At 35.5% G+C, this 23932-nt stretch overlaps 1 protein-coding gene across 37 annotated transcripts in view; it reads right to left on the minus strand.

Annotated features, from left to right (window-relative positions):
- The window catches only part of SOX6 (SRY-box transcription factor 6), a 602540-nt gene that overhangs the window by 196315 nt on the left and 382293 nt on the right, over positions 1-23932 (minus strand). For all 37 annotated transcript variants that reach the window (XM_077114108.1, XM_077114106.1, XM_077114104.1 and 34 more), the window contains 2 exons: positions 13515-13687; positions 10516-10584 (listed from right to left, as the gene is read on the minus strand). In XM_077114108.1, the coding sequence (XP_076970223.1) occupies positions 10516-10584; positions 13515-13687 (242 nt within the window). The remainder of the gene's footprint in view (positions 1-10515; positions 10585-13514; positions 13688-23932) is intronic.

Consider the following 23932-nt stretch of genomic DNA (forward strand, 5'->3'; position numbering starts at 1 on the left):
CTACTTGGACTTCTGTCCCGCCCTGCTGCACACCACTCCACATCTGCAGAGGTAAGGCACTCTTCCACTTTCATTAATCCCAGAGATAAACAGAGACACTGGTTTCCCTGAACTTTTAGTACCACTTATTTAGGCAAAAGCTGACAAGTGAGGTCTAAGAGAGGAGCACAAGCAGATAGAAAAGAAAGGGTCATATAGCAGAGCTTGGGTAAGTTGAAGTATAGTGCATTTAAATAAGAGTCACCATCAGGTTTTGGTCTGCTGAATGAGATCTTTGCCATAAGGTTATATTTGGAGAACAGGTAGCAAGCTGCTTGGTAATTTCATATAGTAGCCCATGGGATCTGGTCAGGTGTCACCTCTTCTTAAATCTAGATCCACCGCAACTTCAAAAAAACAGTCTAGAGTGATTGCCTAAAATGGAGTTTCTAATCACAAGAATTTATATTTTTAGCTGTTCTAGCACTTGCTATTCATGTATTACAGCAACTTCACCTATTCTTTAAAAATCCAGAAACTTCATTATTAAAATGTTTGAAGGAGGCTATAGAGCATCTATCATTAGTTAAAAAGTTGATTAGATTACATAAAAGAAATAATTAGATTTGCATTTTTATCTTGGTTTTAAACTTCCAAAGAAGATCACAACAGCCTGCCTGTGGGCAATTAAAAATAGCATACAGGGCGGGCCGCGGTGGCTCAGCGGGCAAAGTGCTTGCCTGCTATGCCGGAGGACCTCGGTTCGATTCCCGGCCCCAGCCCATGTAACAAAAAACGGAGAAACAAAATACAATAAAAAACAAGAAAAATGTTTAAAAAAAAAAAAAAAAAAAAAAAAAAAAAAAAATAGCATACAGCAGAGAAATAGAAAGAGGAGAGAGGGTCTGTTTTTCGGGGCTAATTCATGATTGAAGATAGAATTACAAAATACTTTAAGGGTTTGCTGAAGCTGGGGGCTAATCCTAGACTTCTAAGCTTTGTTTATAGCTGTTATTGCATTGCAAGAGAGTATCAGATGCATGCACAGTGCCAACAGAAGTATCAAATTACTTTCAATGGGTTTATGTATTCCTGTTCAGAGGCTGCTGGAAAAAGATCTTTTTCCTGATCAATAACGCAAAAAAAGGACTATTCGCTAGAGCCAAAACAGGAGCACTATAATTGCTTTTTGCTAATCAATGCTAAATAAAAAGAAATACAACCTAAGACAGAGGGACTAAATGAGACTGGAAGTCAGCTTCTGACTTATTCTTTGTGTTGGCAGCTCCAGTCATCCTCGAAAGACAATAAATGGAAGGTCCAGCTCTTAAAATTAGAGGTCAATTAGGTAGATACTCAATGTTGAAGCCTATCTTCAAATACATTTCTATTATTATTATCCTAGCAAAAAAATTAATTAACTAGGTCATGCAGGCCATACAGGTTAATGTGCAAAGTAATTATTTCTGATCTTTAGACAACTACTTCACAGAAGAAGGTAGACCTTATTCTACTCAGCATATACCCGAAATACCTACAGCTAATTATATCGAAGGAAACAAAGGCAAGGTTACCTCTTTAAAAGGTGCGTACATCTCAAATTGTTCAGTTTAATCACTTTCCTGCCCATAATATTAGCACCTTTTCTGTTTACCAGGCAGGAAGAAAGAGCACACATTTAATGGTATTCTATCACGTGACAAATACATATATACAAAGTACACTAATAGCACACAGGAATATATTATAATGAAAATAGAAAACACCATATATGAAAAATATTCATATACTCTTAAGGACAGATGAAGTTTCAGTGAAGAAGAAAACACCAGGTTTGGGGAAAAGTAAATAAAAAACACATATTACAGTATTTAAAGGAGAAAGTTTTCAGATAAGACAAAGAGATCTACAAAGAAGCAGCAATGGCATTTAGTTCAGTCCTTCCACAGACTGTTTGCCATCTGGTACATGTATTAAATGATGAGGGGCAGACAATAGACACTCTAAAGAAAACAAAGAGGTAACAATTTCAAGTCTCACTAATATGCTCAAAAAAGATATATGTAATGTATTGAACAAATCATTAGCCCTGGTCCAGAAAGCCAAACACCCAAATAAAATCCCCACCAGTGACTCCATTCTTAAGCGACCACGTTCAGTCAGTAATGTGTGGAGAGGACACTGCATGTAGAGCACACAATACAAGAGCCACTTGAAAAACTCTAAAGTTGGAATCCAAAGAGACATGAATAATTGGATAACACCACTTGTCTGGAAAATGTAAGTTTCTCACAGATATTTTAATTAGCTGAATTCTCTTGCAAAGTCCAAGTTCTAGCTGTAAAATGCCATCATTAAATGCATTCCTATTGACAAACTATAGACACCAAAAAATGTGGTATATTGTGTCCATGAAGAATATATTCTCTAGATTCAAAACCCATGGTATGGTCAAATGAGGTCAAATGATAAATATATCCATAAATCAATAAATCAGGATTTATAAAATATTTTCTGTTTTGCTTAGAACAGTCTCATACTTAACAGATGATTAAATACTATAAATATACTTTGATTTCTTTATGATTATTCTATGAATTAAAAATGAATTCCAATCATTAGATAATGTTAACGCTTGCAAGCAATATTCCTCAAAAGATTGGCTAGGCTTCTCCAATGCAATGGATAGAAAGAGGACAGTCATCTGTCCTTTAAAATTACAACATAAAAATTGACATTCCAGGGGATGTGAGGGTAGTTCAGAGGTAGAATTCTCACCTGCCATGCAGAAGACCCGAGTTCAATTCCTGGTCCATGCACTTCTGCCCCAGGTCCCCCCAGAAAAAATTTCAAGAAATGGTGCTGCAATAATGGGATACTCATGGGGGAAAAGAATGAAATATGACCCCCACCATATGGTATGCAAAAAAAAAAAAAAATTAACATTCCCAATTCTAAGGATCCATATTCCATGATTTATTATTAATTTTGCTTCCCAGAGACCTAATACAAAGCATATCATTTATATCCTGGAAATATAAAAAACATCTTACTTTTTTTATATGTAGAGAAGAAGGGGTGAATTGCTAAATATGTAAAAACTCGAGGAATCATAACTTTCCCCAATGTACAAACAGGAGGATTTACATTCACTAAGCAACCTCTTAAAAGACATCACTACTGTTATAATTATTTAAAATATCCTGATTTTTTAAACGTGAAAAATTAACAGAGCAAAAATGCAAGAAAATACCTAAAATCACTCACTGTACTGTTTCAACATGATTTACATGGTTTTAGAAGTATCTTTTTAAAAGTTGTTAGGTTTTAGTAAGACAAAATTATGTTAGAAATTATAGTTATGGGAGAAAAATTAATATAAACAAGACTATTTTTATCTGCACATAAAAACCTTAGATGACTGAAAAGAAAATAAGTATGGAACTTTTTACAATACTAACTTAATCACGCTCTTTCCTATATCTAATTAAAAATCCTATTTTTCAATTTGTTCGAACCATTGAGGTTTCCATTTCACAGATTTTTAGGGTGGATTTCTGAACTCTCAATTCTATCCCATTGGTCAATATGTCTGTCCTTGTGCCAGTACCATGCTGTTTTGATTACTTTGGCTTTGTAGTAAGTTCTAAGAGTGGGAAGTTTGAGTCTTCCAACTTTGTTCTTCTTTTTTCAAGATGGTTTTGGCTATTCTGGGCCCCTGACCTTTCCACAAGAATTTGATAATTGTTTTTCAACTCTGCAAATTGTTTTGCATTTCTGCAAAAAGGCTGTTGGAATTCAGATAGGGGTTGCACTGAATCTATAAATCACATTGGGTAGAAATGACATCGTAACAATATTTAGTCTTCTAAACCACAAATACAGAATGCCCTTCCATTTATTAGGGTCTTCTCTGATTTCTTAAAGCAATGTTTTTTAGTTTTCCATGTACATGTTTTACATCCTTGGTTAACATCCTTGGTTAAATTTATTCCTAGATAAGCTGTTTTTGTAATGCTTTTGTAAATGGATTTTTTTTTTTTTTGGATTTCCTCTTCAGATGGTTTACAACTAGCAAAAGGAAACAGTATCAATTTTTGCATATGGTTCTTGTACCCTGACACTGTGCTGATTCATTTATTAGCTCTAGGAGATTTGTTGTGGATTTTTCAGGTTTTACTATATATAAGATCCTGTTGTTTGCAAACAGGGAAAGCTTTACTTCATCCTTTGCAAAATAGATAGCTTTTTCTTGCCTAATTCCTCTGTCAGAAACTTCCGATACAATATTGAATAGCTGTGGTAACAGTGGGTATCCTTGTCTTATTCCTGATCTTAGGGGAAAAAAACTGCTCAGACGCACCACTGAATATGATGTTAATTGTGCCTTTTTCATATATGCCTTTCAACATTTTGAGGAAGTTTCTTTATATTCCTAGTTTTCTGGGTGTTTTTATCAAGAAGAGGTGCTGGATTTTTTCATACACCTTTTCTGGGTCAGTTGAGATAATCAAGTGTTTTCTGTCTTTTCATGCTATTAATATGGTACATTACATTAATTGATTTTCTTATGTTGAGCCAACCTTGCATAACTAAGAGAAATCTCTATGATGCTATATATAATTCTTTTAATGTACCTCTGGGTTCTGTTTGCTAGTATTTTGTTGAATATTTTTGCATCTATATTCAAAGGGATATTGGTCTGTCCTATTCTTTTCTTGTGGTATATTTACCTAACTTTGGTATTAGAGTAGTGTTGGCTTCTTAAAATGAGTTGGAAAGTGCTCCTGCCTCTTCAATTTTGGAGGAATTTAAGCAGAATTGGTATTAATTCTTGAAATTTTTGGTAAATTCACCAGTGAAGCTATCTGATCCTGGCCTTTCTTTATTGGGAGGTTTTTGATAACAAATTCAATCTCTTTACTTGTCATTGGTCAAGTGAGAGCATCTCCTTCTTAAGTCAATATGCATGGTTTAAGCATTTCTGGGAATTTTCCTGTTCATCTAGGTTATCTAAATTGTTGATCTTCAGATAGTTATGGTATCTGCTTATAATCCTTTTTATTTCTGTGGGGTTGGTAGTAATACTCACCCTTCTCCTCTGCCATTTGATTTCTGATTTAGTTATTTGCATCCTATTTTTTTTCTTTGTCAGTCTAGCTAAAGGTATGTCTATTTTATTGATCTCTTTGAAAAAGCAATTTTTGGTTTAGTTGATTCTATCTACTATTTTTATTTTCTATTTCATTTATCTCTACTCTAACCTTTGTTATTTCCTTCTTTCTTCTGACTCTGTGTTGAGTTTGCTGTTTTTTCCTACATCCTCTGGTTGTAAGTTTAGGTCTCTGATTTGAGATCTTTCTTCTTTTTCTAATGTAGCATTTGGAGCTATCAATTCCCGCTCAGCACTGACTTTGCTGCATACCATGTTTTGTTATGTTGTGTTTTCATTTTAATTTGCCTTGAGAAATTTCCTCATTTTCCTGTTGATTTCTTTTTTGACTCAATGATTGTTTAAGAGATGGTCGTTCAGTTTCCACATATTTGTGAATTTTCCCTTTCTCTATTATTGACTTTTAGCCTCATTTCATTCTTTTTCTTTCTTTTGGGGTATTGAAAAATTGTATCTATTTCCTTCTTTATTGGGAAAAATACCATATATGCAAAAAAGTAATTAATTTCAAAGCATGCCTCAACAATTAGTTATAGAATAGATTTCAGACTTCGGTATGGATTACAGGCCCACAATTTTAGGCTTTTCCTTCTAGCTGCTCCAAGACACTGAGAACTAAAAGAAATATCAATGTAATGACTCAGCAGCCATAACTCCACCTTCTCCTTTGATTTTTCTCCCAATCTATAGGGTATTTGGGTCATGCCCATTCTAACTTTTTCATGTTAGAAAGGGCTGTTGATAATATGAGATAGAGGAATGGAACTAGTTGATGATCTGGAGAGGCTGCCCCTGCGTTTCAGGATTTATCTGGCCTAGGAATGCATCTGGAGGTTGTAGTTTTCTGGCAATACATGGAACTTTTGTACAATCTCAGATAAAACCCTAGGTGTTCTTTAGGGTTGGCAGGAATAGTTTTGGTTGGGGGTTGACAAACCATAATAAATAGCAATATCTAGCTGAAGCTACTCTACTTGCCTTCAGAGTAGCCTCTGAACTCTATTTAATTCTCTTAGCCACTGATAGCTTATTTGTTACATTTTTTATGCCTCTTTTTGTCAAGAAGGCATTGTTGATCCCAAGGTACCAGAGCCAGGCTCATCCCTGGGAGTCACATCCATGTTGCTAGGGAGACTCTTACCCCCTGGATGCCATGTCCCATGTAGTTGGGAAGATAATGATTTTCCTTGCAGAGTTGGCTTAGAGAGAGAGAGGCTATATCTGAGCAACAAAAAAGATTCTCTGGAATTAACTCCTAGGTATAAATAGGTAGGCTTAGTTTCTCCACTACATAAATAGGCTTCACAAGAGCAAGCCTCAAGATCAAGGGCTTGGCCTATTGATTTGGGAGTACCTAATGTTTAAGACAGTATTAGGGGTTCCCCCAATGGTAAAGTTTAATACTTCCATATTTTTTCTCCCATCCTTCAAGGGACTCTGCCAATACTTTTTAATTATCTGTTCAACATATCCTGGGACGTATCTGGGAATTATATTAAGCTATTCAGAATTACAAGCCCTCATTCCCATCTGGGCTCCATGTGTTTGGGCTGTTTAAATGATCTGTCCAGACAGGTTGAGTTACATTATGTGCTACAGAAAATTTAGTTTTGAATAAAATAAACCTCTTTTCCTTTGGTCTCACAGAGTAGATGAAGTTCTAAAATACAGTGTCCTCCTTACCCCTGTATTCTGAACTACCTTAGCCCCAACCCAATCGGCTTTGTTCTTATCTTTAATTAGTAGCTTCATTTTATTTTAGTTTGAGAAGATGCACTGAATAATTCCAATTTTTTTGACATAATGAGATGTGTTTTTTGCCTACCTTATGGTCTATCTTGGAGAAGGACTCATGTACACTAATTAAGAATGTGTATTACCCTGCTGTTGGGTGAATTTGTTCTATATAGTCTGTTAGGTCTAGTTGGTTTATACTATTGCTCAATTTTCTATTTCCTCACTAATCTCTTGATTTTATGTTCTATCCATTATTTAAAGGAGGTATTGAAGCCTCCTATTATTAATGTAGAACCATCTATTTCTCCCTTCAAAACTGTCAGTATTTGCTTCACATATTTTGGGGTTCTGCTATTAGGTGCACATGTATTTCTAATTTTTACATCTTCTTGTTGAACAGGTCCCTTTATCAATATATACAGTAATGATCTTCTTTGTCTGTCTTAACAGTTTTTTACTTAAAGTCTATTTTATCTATTAGTATAGCAAACTTTGGACTCCTTTATTTACTATTTGCATGGTATATATTTTTCCACCCTTTCACTTTCAACCTACTTGTATTTTTTAATGTAATGTGAGTCTCTTTTAAACAGCACATACCAACTTAACTTTAATAGTATATATATACACTGTTCCTATATGGCCTCCACCCCCACCTTTTTGTTGTTGTACTTGTACAAATTATATCATTATACATTGTATGTCCCAAACCATAGATTCATTTGCTTCTTAGGCATTTGAAGTTTAGATCCTTACGAAGTAAAAAATAGAGTTATATTCCAAAAAATTCAGTACAATACTACAGGCATTTATAATCACTCATATGGTGACCTTAACTAGAGTTCTTTGTTTCTTTATGCCACTTTAGCCCACTGTCTAGTGTCCTTTTCTTTCAGTCTGAAGAACTCCCTTTAGCACTTGTAGAGCAGGTCTTATAATGACAAACTCCATTCTGAGCCTGTGTCTTGTCCTGGGCTTGTGATTGCTGGTGGCTTTAGGATTTCTTTCTTTTATAGGAATTGGAATGCCCTTTCTACTCCCTATGAAATAGACCTCCTCCCCTCCCATGTACTCTATTATTGACTTAACCAGAAAATCCTTTGCTTAATTGTTTCTTACACCGCTTTAGCTCTCTGCAAACTGCTTCTGCCTGCAGGGCAGGTTCTGGGAGGGAGAGCCAGAGAAGTTCCTGGTTATGTCAGGTTTCCACTGGATAGATTGGCACTGACACACAAGCAGTACAGGATGCACAAATGAGTTTCTCTGGTCCCTCCAGAACAAGGCCAGGAACCCACAATGGGATTTCATGTGGCTCCACACCTAACTAGACAGAGGGGTGGGAGAGGGGCCAGCAAAGGAGCCAGGAACTTCCCTTACAACTGTTTTAAGTTGTGTTTTCTTTATTCAGCAGTCTTCCAGTTACTGCAACCCTTTAACTGTTTTCCAGCATTCTGAGGAAGATGACTCTGCCAGTTTTTGCTAATTTTCAGAAACTCTGTCAGGGAACAGCACCCTAGAGTGTATTGCATTTGTTGACCAGAAGCCATTATTATTTTTTAAAATATGAATTTCTACTACAAAGAGTCCTATATTTCTAAAATAAATGTAATGCTGACATTTTGAGATGCTCTATCATTTTTTAATTTATACTGTTGAATTCAAATGCTGATTAGCTTTGATTTTTACAATTTAAATAATGAGAACTAACCACAAATTTTAAAAGCATTTAGACTTCTATTAAAAACTTGTAAGAAACATACCTATCTTTTCTCATTGAACATTCCAATGAAGTTCTATTTTAAGGCCATGTTCTATAGTTTCCTAAAAATGATATCAATTTCATGTAGTCAAGTTATAACCATAAGATCATATGTAACCAATAAATACTTATATCATGAAAATGCTCTGAATTAATTTGATTACTTTTCATCCTCAATACCACAGGCAAACATCATTTAAGATAGCCAGTCATTACAAATAACATTGGACTAAGAAGTGAAATATGTTAGAAATAAATAAGCAATAAAGAGCAGTAAAAAACATCAATAAGAAACTGATATGGGGACATACTATGGAATGCTTACCATTCCTGCTGTACAAATAGTAGAAACAAAGAAAACTAAATGACCAGATTATTTAACACCTACTGAGTTCTTAAATAGGGATCTAGAGAAACATGTAGTAAGCTGCAGGTTTAAAATCTTGACCCTCACAATGAAAGACTCGCTGAAAATTCTAATAAGGGCAGAACAAGGGAACACCTGGATAGTTCTTTAATTAGGGACCTGTGTGACTCATAAAAGAGATATCAAGATGAGAAATTATTCCAAGATTTCATTGTAAAGACTGACAGTCAAAAATGCCAGTTATTCCATCTCCTCTGTATTCGGACTCTTTGTTTGGAAACATACAGGCTTGGGTATGGAATATAGAGTCAGAACCATAAAAACACTGGCTAAAGCTTCCTAGTGAAGATGGTTGAACAAAACACCAAATTAGGTACACGTACTTTCTCAGGGAACAGATCAGTAGGTATTTGAAAAGCAATAACTAGTCTTGGAACACTAAATATGATTTTAACAAAATGAATCAAGAATCTAAGTTTAAATCACTGGTGTTCATCAATGAGGTAGAATGCTAGAGTAAGCTATGACTACACTGCTGATTAAAAAATACAGGAGGTATAATATAAACCTCAAAAGAAGGAATAATATAATTTAGCACAGGAGGGCCTAACTAGATTCACATATTCCAGGAGGTTAGAAAACATCCACAGCAACCACGAGAAACAACAGAGTCTCCGGTGGGAGATGTATAACTCTAACATCAGTATTTCTAAGGATTAATCACCAGACAACCCATTTCTTATTCTATGGCTTTTTAGAAATCACATGCTTATGTCTCCATTCAGAAATGGATATCACTTCTCTTGTCTATCAAACGGCTGTTAGTTGAATTAACGATAAAGTATCTAAAGAAATGACAGACCATTACCTTACCTTCCCAGATCACTATAATTATGATCCATATATTGCTACCCTACTACAAAAAAGGTGACCTCCTTAAACAATGCTTTAATTATGCATGAACATTTTTTCCTTCCTATTTCATAAGCTCCTTGAAGACAGATTATTATTCACTAATCTTTATATTCCTCTTAGCACCTAGTAAAATGCACACAACAGAAATGCAGTTAATATTTGTTAAAGAACAAAACAATCATTACCAGCCTTTTCTCATGTTATAAGATTCTTCTCATAATTGGCCTAATTAGGCAGCCCTAAGAAGTAAATAAAAGTAAGTTTCTTCCCACAAAGCAGAAAATGGTTTGAAGTAATAAAAACAGTATCTATATGTTACCCTGGAAACTAGGTTTCCACTGGGTTGTGTCAGGTACATGGTTCAAACAAAAAAGAAGATAAGGTTTATTCTGCTAAAGAATGCTCAGACTACCACCTAGATGATATTTCCTACACCCTCCTAAACACTTGTGTATAACATCCTTGAAAAACAGCTCTATTGGTGCTGTTTATAAGAGAAGGGTACATTTGTAGCATTTTAAATTCCATTCTCAAAGAAGAAATGTTTCTATGTATAATCAGACTAGAAGAATAAAACACACTGACCTGGATTTGTTGCTGCAGGAGATTAATTTTGTGCTGCTGTTGCAGAAGTTGTTGCTGTTGTCTTGCAATCTATTGAAAATAAAGTTTCATTAAGTTAAAATGGAATACTTACACCTTTGCCATTACCTCAGCAATCTCTCCTGGTGCTATAAGAATACTTTTCGGTACTTCTCTATAAAAGGGTTCCTATAAAATGATAGAGGTAGATTCAGATAGTTGGAGAAAAGGAAAAATTTCAACTAAGTGCCACCTCTCTACTTACCCCTAAATATTTTTCTGTGTGCGTAGACTACCCACCTGAATTACATTGGTGAGCAGTTCACCTATCTCTGCACTGATCATCTATCTGGAAAGAATGTGAATTTGAAAATCTGACCCATAAAGAATGAAGACAGAAAAGCTCTGGCTGCACTTTCCTAAGAAGCCTCATTTGGATATAAAAAAATAAAATCTGTAAATTAAGACAGGAAAAGCTTTTCTATTACTGTACAAGATGGTTTATTTTGGTGAAGGCTTTTCTGAGGCAAAGATTTTCAGAACTGATACACTTAGAAATATTTTCAAGAGTACCAAAAACACATCAAAAAGTCAAAAAATTTTTTGGATGATGTTGGATGAGATGTATCAACCATGACTTAAACTAAACTTTAGTTTAATATTTATTCATTTATGCTTTTGATAGTAATGTATTAATTTTACAGTATAGGAACCCCAAACGCTACTCATAGTCCCTTGCTTCATTCAGCAATCAAATTCAACATCTTAGCAGGTTATCTTGTCTATAAAAAGAACATGGAGAACCAGGTTCAATTCTTGTTGCCTGCCCATGCAAAAAAAGAAAGAAATATTAACCACTTAACACAGCTCTGCTGAGGACTGAATCTGTTTTTCAGGAAGGCAAATGACTTCCTTAGGATAATGGTGTTCACTATGAAGCATGATTCAGCATTTGGCTGTTTGATGCCTCAAAAGCTGAGCTCCTACAGCTTGAAACTAAGGGGAATGCTCCCTAGTGAGAGTACACTCACTGTTAAACCAGAGACCAGAGAGCACTTAGAAGAACTTGATTTAGTAGTGCCCTAAAGGCAAGAGTTATGGCCTCTTCTTCCTATTCTTTCCTATTTCCAAAAGCCAATATTCTAGAGTGGGCAATGTTGAAAATGGAAATGACGTCAGCCCCACCTAAACTTTCTGAACCTTTCTGGTGTTCTAGTCTAAAAAAAAGTGGAAACATCCAAATCACATTCATTCAGCACAAGATCACAACATAGTGGTCTGTTCCCAGATATTGTTTTATAGTTTCCAGTGGTGACTGGTTCATGCTGTAAGCTATGGTCAAGTTGCCCCTAATATAGGTTACAGTATGAGAAATGAGACCACTCCACCCCAAGGCTTTATAGGAAAAATGACAACAATATTTAGTCAGGTTGGAATGGTCCACTCTGCTTGTCATTATTCAAATCGGAAATGGACAACTCATTCTGTAGCTCTAGGTATGGATGCTGGATACTCTGAATATTTATTTCCTCTTAGCAAACCAGTAAAACAACACTAGGCATCTAATATTGATGGTCCCTCCTAAATGATAAAATGCTGCATAGAAATGCATCCAAAACACCTCAGTGCAATTACTATCATCCACTCTAGATGTATCAGTTTGACACAGTGAAGTATGGTACATAAGCATCATGTGGCTCAAATTCTGATTTTTATTTGCCAATCGGTTGAGCTACATGCTTGCTTCATTGAGCATGACAACCTAGTTTTAAGTGTCATTTAATTTTCATTTTGAAATATAATTACAAAGTGTTCACTGTAAGATATCACTCGTCTGCAAATGTGTCAAGATTAATTTGTGCTAGCTTATTCACAAGTGTCAATAGTTAATTACTGTGTCATCTCTGGATGGCTAAATGACATTCTAACTTCTGATTTTTTACAGTGTTCCTTTATGTTATTTTCCATTAGGGGCCGAGTCCATATTCCTACATGTGGGCAAATATTCAAGCATATAAAATACCAGACGTCACAACTCATTAAATTCAACAGAACATATATTGCTCTATATACTCCTATAAAATATGTTTAACTGAAAAGATAATTCCAGTAATAATGTCAGATTCCTAAAAACTGCACATTAATTTGAATCTGACTGATCTAAAGCATGAGGGACTATTCTATAGTATCATTTTGTTAAATTAATATAATCTTATGAGACTAGAAGGACATTTGGGAACGTGATTTATTTTTAAAAGATAGATATTTAAACTTTATTTTTTTTCTTCTTTCTCACTTCTAAGACAATCAAATCAAGTTCTTATAGTATACATGTGAGAATTTATTTTTGCTGGTATATCTATATTATAAATACAGTGACCATATAACTTATCATCAGAACCATGACAAATTTTATGAGTAGAAGGGAGGGGGATATTAATAATCACCCTGGAAAATAGGTATAAACCAGGTTATTCTGGGAAAACTGAAATGTATGGTCACCTAGTTTTAAAGTCAGAGAAAACTACTGAACCAGAGAGCTGACAGATTCCCCAAAGTTTTTCTAGATCAGGAACCTCTTTTTCCGGATGAGAAAAGTAAGGCCCAGAGAAGAGAAATGACTCTTTCATGGTTAAGGAATACTAGGATTACATCTGATGATTATGTGAATAAGTGTCCCTTCAAATTAATCCAAATATTCTGAAAGAAGATATCATTTCAGTAGTGTTCAGTTGCTGTGATGATTTTCTGTGTTCTCAACATATTCCCTCAGCATTCTTAGAACCCAGGATTTTCAGAAAACTTTTTTCTTTCCTTTTTTTTCCCCTCCCTTTCCTTTTTTCCTTCCTTCTTTCTTTCCTTTTCCTTCCCTCCTTCCTTTCTTCCTCTTTCTTTCTTTCTTTTTAGTAAAACTTATGACAAATAAGCCAATCAAAGTAATTACTTGCTAAACTTGGCACATTCCCCATCTTCAATTCGACAGCTCCTTTTGCAGGGCTCACCTGTTCTTGCTGTTGGCGGGCAAGGTCCATTTGTTGCCGTTGTTTCTCAATTTGTGAGGCTGCCAGTTTTTTCTGTTCATCATGTGCTGCCAGGAGCTGCTCCCGTAAACTGATCAGCTGGGTAATCATGGTGGAGAGCTGCCGTTCTTTTTCTGCCAGGCTTTCAGGTGTACCTAAAATGAAAGCAAGAAGACATCACACAAGTCTGAGGAAAGCTTGAATGAATAGGAGGCGTAACTTAGAAAGGGAACTACTCGAAGACACTTGAAGACCTTGGACAACAACTGGAGTCCTTTAACATCACACACAGTTATAGCAATGGAATGAACACTAGGGTTATTCATTATTTTTGCCAAGAACAAGTATTGTCACTAATACAATTCTCACTTGCTCTTCTCTCTCATCCTTAAAAAAAAGAAAGAAAGCAGAACTACCTACATCATTCTCTCCCTTTTACCACACACCCCCTCAATTGATCTGAGCAAGCTATGTAACCTATGACATTTAGTATCAAAGATTAGAAACTATGGATTGTATTAATATTCTAAACACCTCTATCCTCAGTGAAAGATGCAATATCCACGATATAGTAGGTGCTTAATAAATATTATTTAAGGAATTTTCTGATCATTGTCCTTACAAAATTTTTCTATTGTGCAAAGATGTTTCTGAAACTCTGAAATCAGGAGTCAATGGAACAAGTTCTACAGAGAGAAGCAAAACTACCTTAGGCAAGAAAGGACTGTATATGATTGATTTTGTTCCCATGAAGGGATCAAGCTAACATTCTCAAGTTCATCCTTAAAGGCAACCACATTGCTTGGAGGGCTTCCTCACCCCTTTCTCATTTGTCAGTCTTCAAAGAGTAAAAACACATTCGAGGTTGAAAAGATTATGCATAAGGAAATGCTGTTTAATGAATATGATGCCACTGAACATTTATGGTATGTACTAATGGTGCTGAACAGTCTTTTTATATGGGCAAATTGCACATTTCTCATAAGTAAAAGACAAAGTATCCTTTTGTGAATCTAAATTAGAGGATTTTACTGCAGCATAAGAATTTCAACCCACTGTATTTGAACCACACAGGTTTCATTATGAAGAAATAATCTATAATTTGCAGACTTTTCAGAAGGATGCCACCAGCAATCAAAAGGGACAAGGATTGTCAATTTTTGTGTCTGTAGGAAGGGAGATTCCCAATCTCCTCATAAAATATCATCCCTCTCCCCCTGCCAAAAAAAAGTTACTAAGATAGTACCAGGACAATCTGAGAAACTAAAAATATTTTAATTAGTAGTGGTCTCCCTTTTCTAAGTGGAGAAAGCCTTCAGGCGATGCTGGCTGGCACTTGCTAATATGATTGCACAATGTAAGACTGATGTCAACAAAGAAGCTATCGCATTTATGGTTACCCGGGAATTATTAATGCCAACCTGAGTCTTAAAAAAAGAAAAAAGAATATTTAAGGGATATTGATGGTCAATATCCCTAGTGGAAAAATGTTAGAAAATTTATTCCACTGAGAAGCGAACAAATAATGTATCAATGATAATGACCAGTTGTTCTAACTCCTGGAATTGATTAAAAGAAAATGGGTTTCAATTTCAGCAATAGGAATTTTAGCTAGGTAAAAAAGGAAGAACTCCTTGACCCAGAAACATATTAAAATGCAAAAGTAGGTTCCCAAGGGGATCATAAAATCTTTTTAAAGTATGAAAAGCTCAACTAATGTATACATTAATATATACAGGAATGAGAAGATACAAAGCAAGAAAAGTATAAAACTTATTTACTCATTTCATTCATTCCTAATATAGTAAATATTTCCTGAACAGTCACTATGTTTCAGGGTACCATCAAGCACTAAGTATACAGTGGCAAATAGAAGCAGACACAGTTCCTACTCTCATGTAGTTTATACTCCGAAGTGGGACTATAAATGTAAATTACAACAGATATGAATTACAAACAAGACATATTTGGGGCTGGAGGTGTTAAATGAGTTTTGGAGGCCTGACGTAAGGGGAGACATGCTTGCAAAAGTAGCAAATCAACAGAAGGATGAATAGGAGTTAACTAGGCAAAGAGTTTAGGGATAGTCTAAGAGTTTTCTAGGAATGACCATGCAAAGGCCCCGTGGTGTGGAGGAGTTTGTTTGCTCCAGAAATCGAAAGAAGGCAGTAAGAGCTGAGCAAGGAAAATGAAGGGGAATATGGTAAGATGAAGCTAGAAACATAGGAAAAGATCACACCATTAGGCTGTTTGTACATCATGTTTGATGATCTTCATTTTATTCTAAGAATAATTCAAAATCTCTAAGCAGATGGTGATGTAGTCATTCTGGATTCAGTGTGGACAATGGATTGGAAGGTTATGAGAATAAACACATGGGATATGTTCACATTTTATTATGTATATTTTCTGCAATATTCTGATCTCTGGGTAATTTTTTTTGTTATACCTATTTGAGGTGTGTTAGGAGAAGGCTTATTGAATACCAGGAAAGTTACAACACTATAATTCTTTGTTAATAAAGAAGAACATTCTTCTTTCTGAAGGAAATTTGGGGCAAGGACCAATGCAAAAGTTGGATCTTGTATTTAGATTCCCCAGTAAGGACTGAAAAATTTTCTGTTCTCCCTAGCTAAACAAAATATTTTCAAAAATCTCCAATTCATTCCCCTTTCTCCTCTGCACAGGAAAAAGGCAAATATAAATGACTTCTTAACCTCTTCTGTTCAAGACTAAACTAACAGATACAAATATGTTTTAGTGTTTGCAAAGCCAACATATATACACATATATATTCGAATTTAAAAATAAAACCGTTTAACTGAGTCTTTTTAAAAATTGTTATGACATTAAAATTGTTTAACGGTAAGCATTCAGTGACATTTAATAAGTTTTTTCACATGACTTAAAAGAAACACTGATTAAGAAGAAGACAAACCAGAAATAAATATTTTTAAGTTAAGGATTCAGGTACTCATATTAGACGGTCATCATCTTTTCCCTTAAAACTGATGGGCACATACATATTTTGAACAGATATGAGTGATGTAACAAGTGAGGTTAAAGTGAAATATATTAATGTCACAAATCTAAAATTCTCTGAATGGGTGAATTACATATAAAGTCATGTAGCCCTTTGGAGGTTAAGTTCATACCATACATAAGCAGTACGTTTCTAAATGTGTAGTTAATTGTGTGTGTGGTCATTTTTCTTTCTATACCCATTGTATTTATTCAGATATATTGGTTTAAAGCCAGGGATTTGAAAACTGTGGTGCCAGATTTTTGTTAATAGCAAGTCTTTAGCTAATGCAATAAAAATAATGTTAAGTCTGAATCATACTGATAAACCTATGAATACACATTATCGCATCTAAAAAATACCAGTTTAAACATAAAACTTTGCCATGTCAGTGGAACTCCAGCTGTCAGAATTGCTGAACAATCCAAGGGATATGGTGAGGGTATCTAAATAAAGTCAGGTTCTGTTAAGGAAGATAAAAGATTATTTAGAATGCTCTAATGAGGTAGCTTAACTCTATATAGAAAATCTTGTCTTAAATTATGTTTTGAGGTTTGATGAAATCAACTTGAAGAAAAAAGTAGATCCATATTCTGAGGATCTGCCCAGGCCAGCAGAGGTCATCGGTAACTGCCTAAAATCACTTATTTCACATCCTTAAAATGATTCTCTACAAAGCATTGCCAGAAAATAACCTCTTCTGCCTCCCAAACAAAAACAGAGGTAGTTTATAAACCACTAAAAAAGAATCAGCAAAAAGGCTTCTCTACACATCTCTACAAATCAGTGTATCAGCTTTTATCCAGTATCACAGCGACACTCTTCACTATCAATTGTAACAGTTCTCTAACTCCAAAGACAGTGCAGTCAATGCAGCAGGGTTGGGGTTTTTTTTTTTTGTTCCATGGGGTCGTCTTTATCCCCAAACCACATCTGTCTTGAGTTTCTCTCAGATTAGTCAGGTGGATCAGTGCTCCCCAGGGCCTGCTCCAGCTGAAGTATTTTAATTTGACTAAACACCTGATTTATTTTATCTCTCCAATGAGAAAGGCAGTTTGTCTTAATAGAGCCTGTCAGCCCACAGCCCCATTCACAGCAATTTACAGGCAGCCAGGGACGCTGGAAGAGAAGAGTGCCGTGATTCTGTATTTTATCCTCCTCCAGAAAGCACCTAAAAGCAGCTATTCACTGCTACTGCATGTGGCATTTTAGAACTGAATTAGCTTTTTATTCAAGTAACTACACTTGTTGTGAATAGCTTATCTGTAAAATTGCTACATTCACTACTGATTTTATTAACCTTTGGCTCTATCACAAAATGGTCTTCAGTTAGGAAAGACCTTTAAAATTGACACATTTTTTCTTAGGACCCTTTATTCCAGTGACTTCAGATTTACTGAATTTGATCCATTGAATTCTTTACCAGTTGTACTTAAAATTTTGAGTCTCAATAGGAAGTCAATAGTGCGTAAATAAGGAAACACTTTTCAAAATATAAATACGAAGGCAATTTACCTCATCAAAAGTTTTCAAATGCCATCTTTCATTGTAAGAGTTTCAAATTCAGCCCTCCAGCCTTTTTTTGGCCATAATCTTATGAACTTGAAAATAATTAACTAAAATGGACCTTTTTTTTTTAACTTTATTAACTATAACTACCTATCCCCAGGCCTAAAGCCAAAAAGAATATCCAAAAAAAATAAAAGCGAATTTAGGTAAAATAAGATGATTAGGTTAATATCTTTCTTGATATAGAATGAAAAATAAAAATTAATAAACAGGCTTAAAATTGATTTAAAAGTTTTTGTATTTTTTTTAACATTAGCTCACAAGAATTACCACTACAGAATGACAGTTCATTTTTCCCATGTGAAATATATATAATTACAATCAGTGGTGCTAGAAATAAGTCTCGGCTTTGGGAAGTCACTAATGATTCCAGATCTGGACAAAGAAGTCAACTTGCAAAATATTTTACTAAATAGAGAGTTGCCTTACCTCTTTTATAGTATTGCCATACCTGGGTCTTCTATAATAAAAATTTTAAACAGGCCAGTGTCTTACTCGCTGTCCCTAAAAGTGGATCACTGCAATGTGACCATAACTAAGTTTTTCTAATAAGAAAAATCAGGGGAAAAAAATCACAGCAATGGGGGTGGGTAGTGGGGAGAAGGGTGGGGAAGGTAACACAGAATTAGCTAAATTAAATTTTCTGAATTTTTTTGTATTTTTTTTTTGTTAGTTTTTCATCTCTAATGGAAGGAAGGGCAATGATGTTAAAGCACGGTATCTTACCAAGCCAAATAAAACTACTAATCAACAAATGGCATTATCTGAAAATGTGTCCTAATTCATTTAAAATAAGGCTTCTACCTAATCACTCTCCTTTACTGGATTCCTACACACACCACTTTAATGAACTTAATAGACTAACAATGAAATTACAAGAAGCCTGATTCACTAAAATGTGTCTGTGTGTAGAGAGATGGGAGGGGTAGCAATGACACTGGAGTACAGTGCTGATAGGGATATACTTTTCCACATCAATCCTAGAAAGATTAAAGCACTTAGAGCAATTCCAAAGCAGCATCAATCAAGGACCTCAGCCAACAATCCAGAAAGATTTTAAATAAAGTTGAAAAGGAAAGCTCTTAAAAGTCAATTCCCCAGCCACTTCTAATTTTTTTTAAATGGACATTGTTTAAGAAGAAAACCAAAACACAATGCTAGTCATAAAAGAAAGTTGGATTTGATCTTTTCTGCCCACTTAACTGCTGAGTCTTACACTTCAGTCTCCTCACACAACAGATGGGCTGTGATGTCTACACTTCACAAACTCTATCATTTAGCATTGGCCTGTTTTGATATAGCCTTCTTTAAATGTCACAAAATAGGGCAGCAAAAAGTCAACAAAAATAAATAGGGTAAGCTGAAGAAACTAACAATCTGTCAGAAGTTTTCCTGATAAAAGTTACTTTGTGGTGACTACCTGAGAAAGGAACTCCTGTTGCAGTGTACTAGCAGCTTATTTGAGTTCTGAATCCAACAGCAGTTTTAAAAGCTTTCCACTCTAAAGGCCCCAGTGCATCATAAAAATAAAGGATTTCAGTACAAAACCACCACAAAGACCTCTATTATCTTATCAGTCTTTGGTTACAACAGCTGAACCAATATGACTAAATTCTGAGTGACTTTTTTCAAAACAGCAGAATACTGGAATTTCTTTGTCTTCTCATCAGTTAGCTATTGTCATTGCTCCCATATGCTACTGTCCATTCCTTAGTAAATAAAAAGTTTAATAAATACAGCAGTTGTATGCTTAGGAATCACTTAGGGATCACTACACAGGAAGCATGCCTCATGGATTGACTTACACAGGCTACTTATTTTTCCCCACTGAATGTTTAAGAATTTCCTTCATTTGCTCGTATCTTGTTAAGGGTTATTAAAATCTACTGTGCACGAAGACAAAGCTATCCAGGTTCTCCCTAAATTAAGATCAAACTCTCCTGTCTTTCCTAGGCACACTCACTTCTCCTTCAGTTTCTCCTCTTCCTGGCTGCAAAAGAAAGTCTATCTCAGATCAACCAAGGTCTACTCATTTTGCAGATCCTAGTAGATCAAGAGCAATCCATGGAGTTCTGCCTCCTAGGTTCCCAACCTCACAGCTGGCCCTTCAACCCATTTGCCTTATGAGTTCATCCTTACTGGATCCAGAAATGAAGGTATCCTAAAACATCTCTGCTTTAGTATGACAGACTGCCTTTACATCACCGTTCTCTATAGATGACAATCAGACAATGGCTACATCTCCATATTCCACACATAAAAATATACGGCCTCTCAGAGATGTGGAATTCTTTGGTCCTTTGGGAAAAAAATATCCAGCAATTCTTGTTCTCAATATTGCCCCCACAAATTGCAGGGTTAGCTCTTCTTCTAGAAGCTCCATCAGTTAGAGAGAGGATGAGAAGGAGCTTATTAACTAAACATTGCCCTAAAAGATCTTATGTGTTACCCTATTTAATCCACACCCTAAAATTTGCATTGCTATTTTCATTTCACCGATGAAAAATTAAGATATTAAAGAGGTAAAGTAATTTTAGTTCAATTCTTCTGATTTGTAATTCAAGGAAGTCTGAACTCTAAGGGAAAGGTGGCTTTTCTCTTCTAGACCTGGAATGCATAGTCATAGAATTTCTAAAAGTTAGAAGCAACATTCTGCGGACTCTTTGCACTTCTACAAGGGGGCCTAGAATGTTAATGCTATGTAGGGTTTAAAATATGCCACTTCTCTGTAAAGCTTTGTTTACAAAATAAGAGGTTAAAGAGCTTGTTTAGACTATCAGACAACCAAAGAGGCCAGTAAATTGAACTTTGACATCTTATAGATGTGAAAACAGATTTTGACACTAAGTCACATGCCTGAAGTTACTTAGGAAATTAGCACCCAGCCTGACAGACGAGATCCTCTGTTATGCTTACTTCCCAGACCAGCCCTCCCCAAACAGCATATGGCTTCCTGGTTCCAAGCCCAAATGCAATGATTATGCAGGCCACGACATTTTCCGACACTCCAGATACATATTTACAACACCCATGAAAGACCTGATGAACAAATTCAAATATTTACACACTATGAGAGTGCTGCTACCCTGGGGGCCAGTGTGCCTGCAGGTTGAGAGTGTCAGGCGCTAGCCAAGTGGAAGCTAGGTAGAGAAATCTAGGAAGTGAGTCTCGCAAGGTTTCGAAACTTCCCAGTAAAACTAAGGCTTAGGACAGTTGCCTACACAAACATACCAAATACCTTGCCCATTTCCAGGGTGTGTTTACAAATTATAAATCAGGGGAATCCTTCCTAGTCCAATATGCCTAATCCTCCAATAATAATAATAGCTTATATTTATACAACGTATAGTTTCCTGGCTGCTGAAACAAATAATATTCAATACATTGGCTTAAAACCAGGAATTTATTGGCTCATGGTTTCAGAGACCAGAGGAATTGCTTCCTCCTGAGGTAGGTATCTTCTGGCTGGCCAGCAATCATTGGGGTTCCTTGGCTTTTCTGTCACATGGCAATGTACTTTGAGGCATCTTCTTTCTCTTCTGACTTCTGCTGATTTCCAGCTTCTGGCTGTTTCATGTAGCTTTTCCTCTCTGGCCTTTATAAGTCCAGTAATAGGTTCAAGATCCATCCTGAATCAACTGGTCACACCTTAACTAAAAACAATATCTTCAAAAGGTCCTATTTACAGGAGTTCACATCCACAGGAATGGGTTAAGATTAGTTTTTTTCTGGGGCACATAACTCAATCTACCACTCATTTATTAGCTCACAGCAATCTTATAAGATAGGTCCTATTATTCCCATTTTAAAGATGAGGAAACTGAGATTGAGGTTAAGCAACTTGCCAAGTCTTGCAGCTATTAAATGGTACATGTAGGATTCAAAATCAGGTGGTCTTCATACAGAATCTGTCCTCTTAATCACTATGATAGAGAAGGGGACTCCTAAATGATCCATCATCTCAAAATTATTTCACCTAACAAAAGTGGTCGAAATTCTCCTTATACTGTTTTTATTAGCTATTTTGAAATATAATCTGTATCCTGAGGTCCCTACTAAAATGAAAGCCTTTTTCTGGGTAGTTAGCTACATATTAACACTTTCTCTCACTCTCATGCTTGCACCTGGTCTCCCTTTCTCTTGCTCTGATCTTGTTTCTTCTCAGTTACAAACTCTGGCTCTGAGATTCTTTACCTCGGTTCCTATGTTTAACGCCACTGGACCTAGTATTTGGACCTGGACTCTCAAATACTAGAAGTTCGGCTTTCCTCAACAGATTGACTTGGCTGATTCTCTGGTTTTTAGTACTCTATTTTGGCTTCTATACAAATCCCCTGTTCCAGGTCTGGCATCATGAAACTCATCCCTACTCCCAATCAATTATCAGCAATCTAGAAAGCCCAGAACAGTCATTATCTGTTCCTGTGTTGTCCGTAGCTATTGGGATACCAGAGTGAGCCAGGTTGGGGCTGGTACTAATGCTATGATGGGAAGGTGTGCTAAAAACATTAAAACTAAAACAAAATACAACAGCAACTAAGGAAGATATTTGTGTTCTTATATAATCATAGATAGTTCATAGTTTCCCAAATTTCAGTGCTGAGTATCTGATCAGAAGACAGGCTAGTAACACAGAACCTACCCATCTGTGGAAATTCATATTGATTCTAAACTTGCTGTTTCTTTGACTTCCTTTCATCATTGAATACAGCTGAAAAAATAGCATGTTCTTTTCATTCTCAATTTTAACTTTAACAATGATTTTTGGGCTCAATAGGTGCTAACATATCTCATAATTGTATTATGGAAACATATTCTGAAAGCTTTTTTGAAGATTATCTATTGTTTCCCATGAAGAATTAACAATATTCAGGGTTCAAATATTAATAAATGCCAAAAAAGGGAAAGAAAGACAATTAAAATTTGAGTCCAGAAATAATCAAGGGTCTCCCATCATAGAATTATTCTTAACATGAAAAAAAAATTCAAAAAACATTTCTAAGCTTTTTCCTATAAAAATTAAAAGTAAGTGCCTTATTGCTCAATCTATAAACAAAAATGAGTTTATTCATAAATTGGATGCCCTATTCACATACTGGGACATTCACAAATGCATAGAGAAGCTATATTCAAGTCTTTAAAAGAGTTAGGATCACTTTATACAATAATTTTGGGTTAAAAATGGAGTTTAAGAAGTTGTTTCTAAAACTCACTTTTCTAAAGGAAATTTAACAAAATCAATAAAAATAACAATCTTTAATTAAGTCTTTTAACTTGAAGGCAAAAGCTGGACATGTAATCAAGAGATTCTGAGGGAAATATTTTCATATATGACCCACATACAAAAGAGAATACCACAGTCAGTGTGGCATACTGACAAGTGACCTCTGCAAAGATGGACGTTATCTTTTTAAGAGAAAAATACCCGAAAAGTCAAACAGAGGATGGCTGCAATAGTTCAATTTAAGGGTGATACTGGAAAAGGTATTTACTTATTTAAAAAACTGCAGCATCACTGGTCTCAGGAGAATTACAGAGACACTCTGACTTAGATAAGAATCTACTCTGGTGCTATTCATAATTCTAATGAGAAATCCAGTGGGGAGGAATAGCAAATGATGGGCCACAATGGGTAACTTCTACCTGACTGGTACTTCTTTAAAGGCAGGGTCTATGTCACATGCATCTCTCTGACAAAGCACAAATAAAGCTGAAGTGCCTAGAACTTATTTTTTGCTCAGAAAAGTTTAAATGAACTGAATAAAATCAACTTTAAATCATTGTTTCCCAGAAGAGTTGGAGATAGGCA

This window comes from Tamandua tetradactyla, chromosome 8 (assembly GCF_023851605.1).
Source record: "Tamandua tetradactyla isolate mTamTet1 chromosome 8, mTamTet1.pri, whole genome shotgun sequence".
In the NCBI taxonomy this organism is placed as follows: domain Eukaryota; kingdom Metazoa; phylum Chordata; class Mammalia; order Pilosa; family Myrmecophagidae; genus Tamandua; species Tamandua tetradactyla.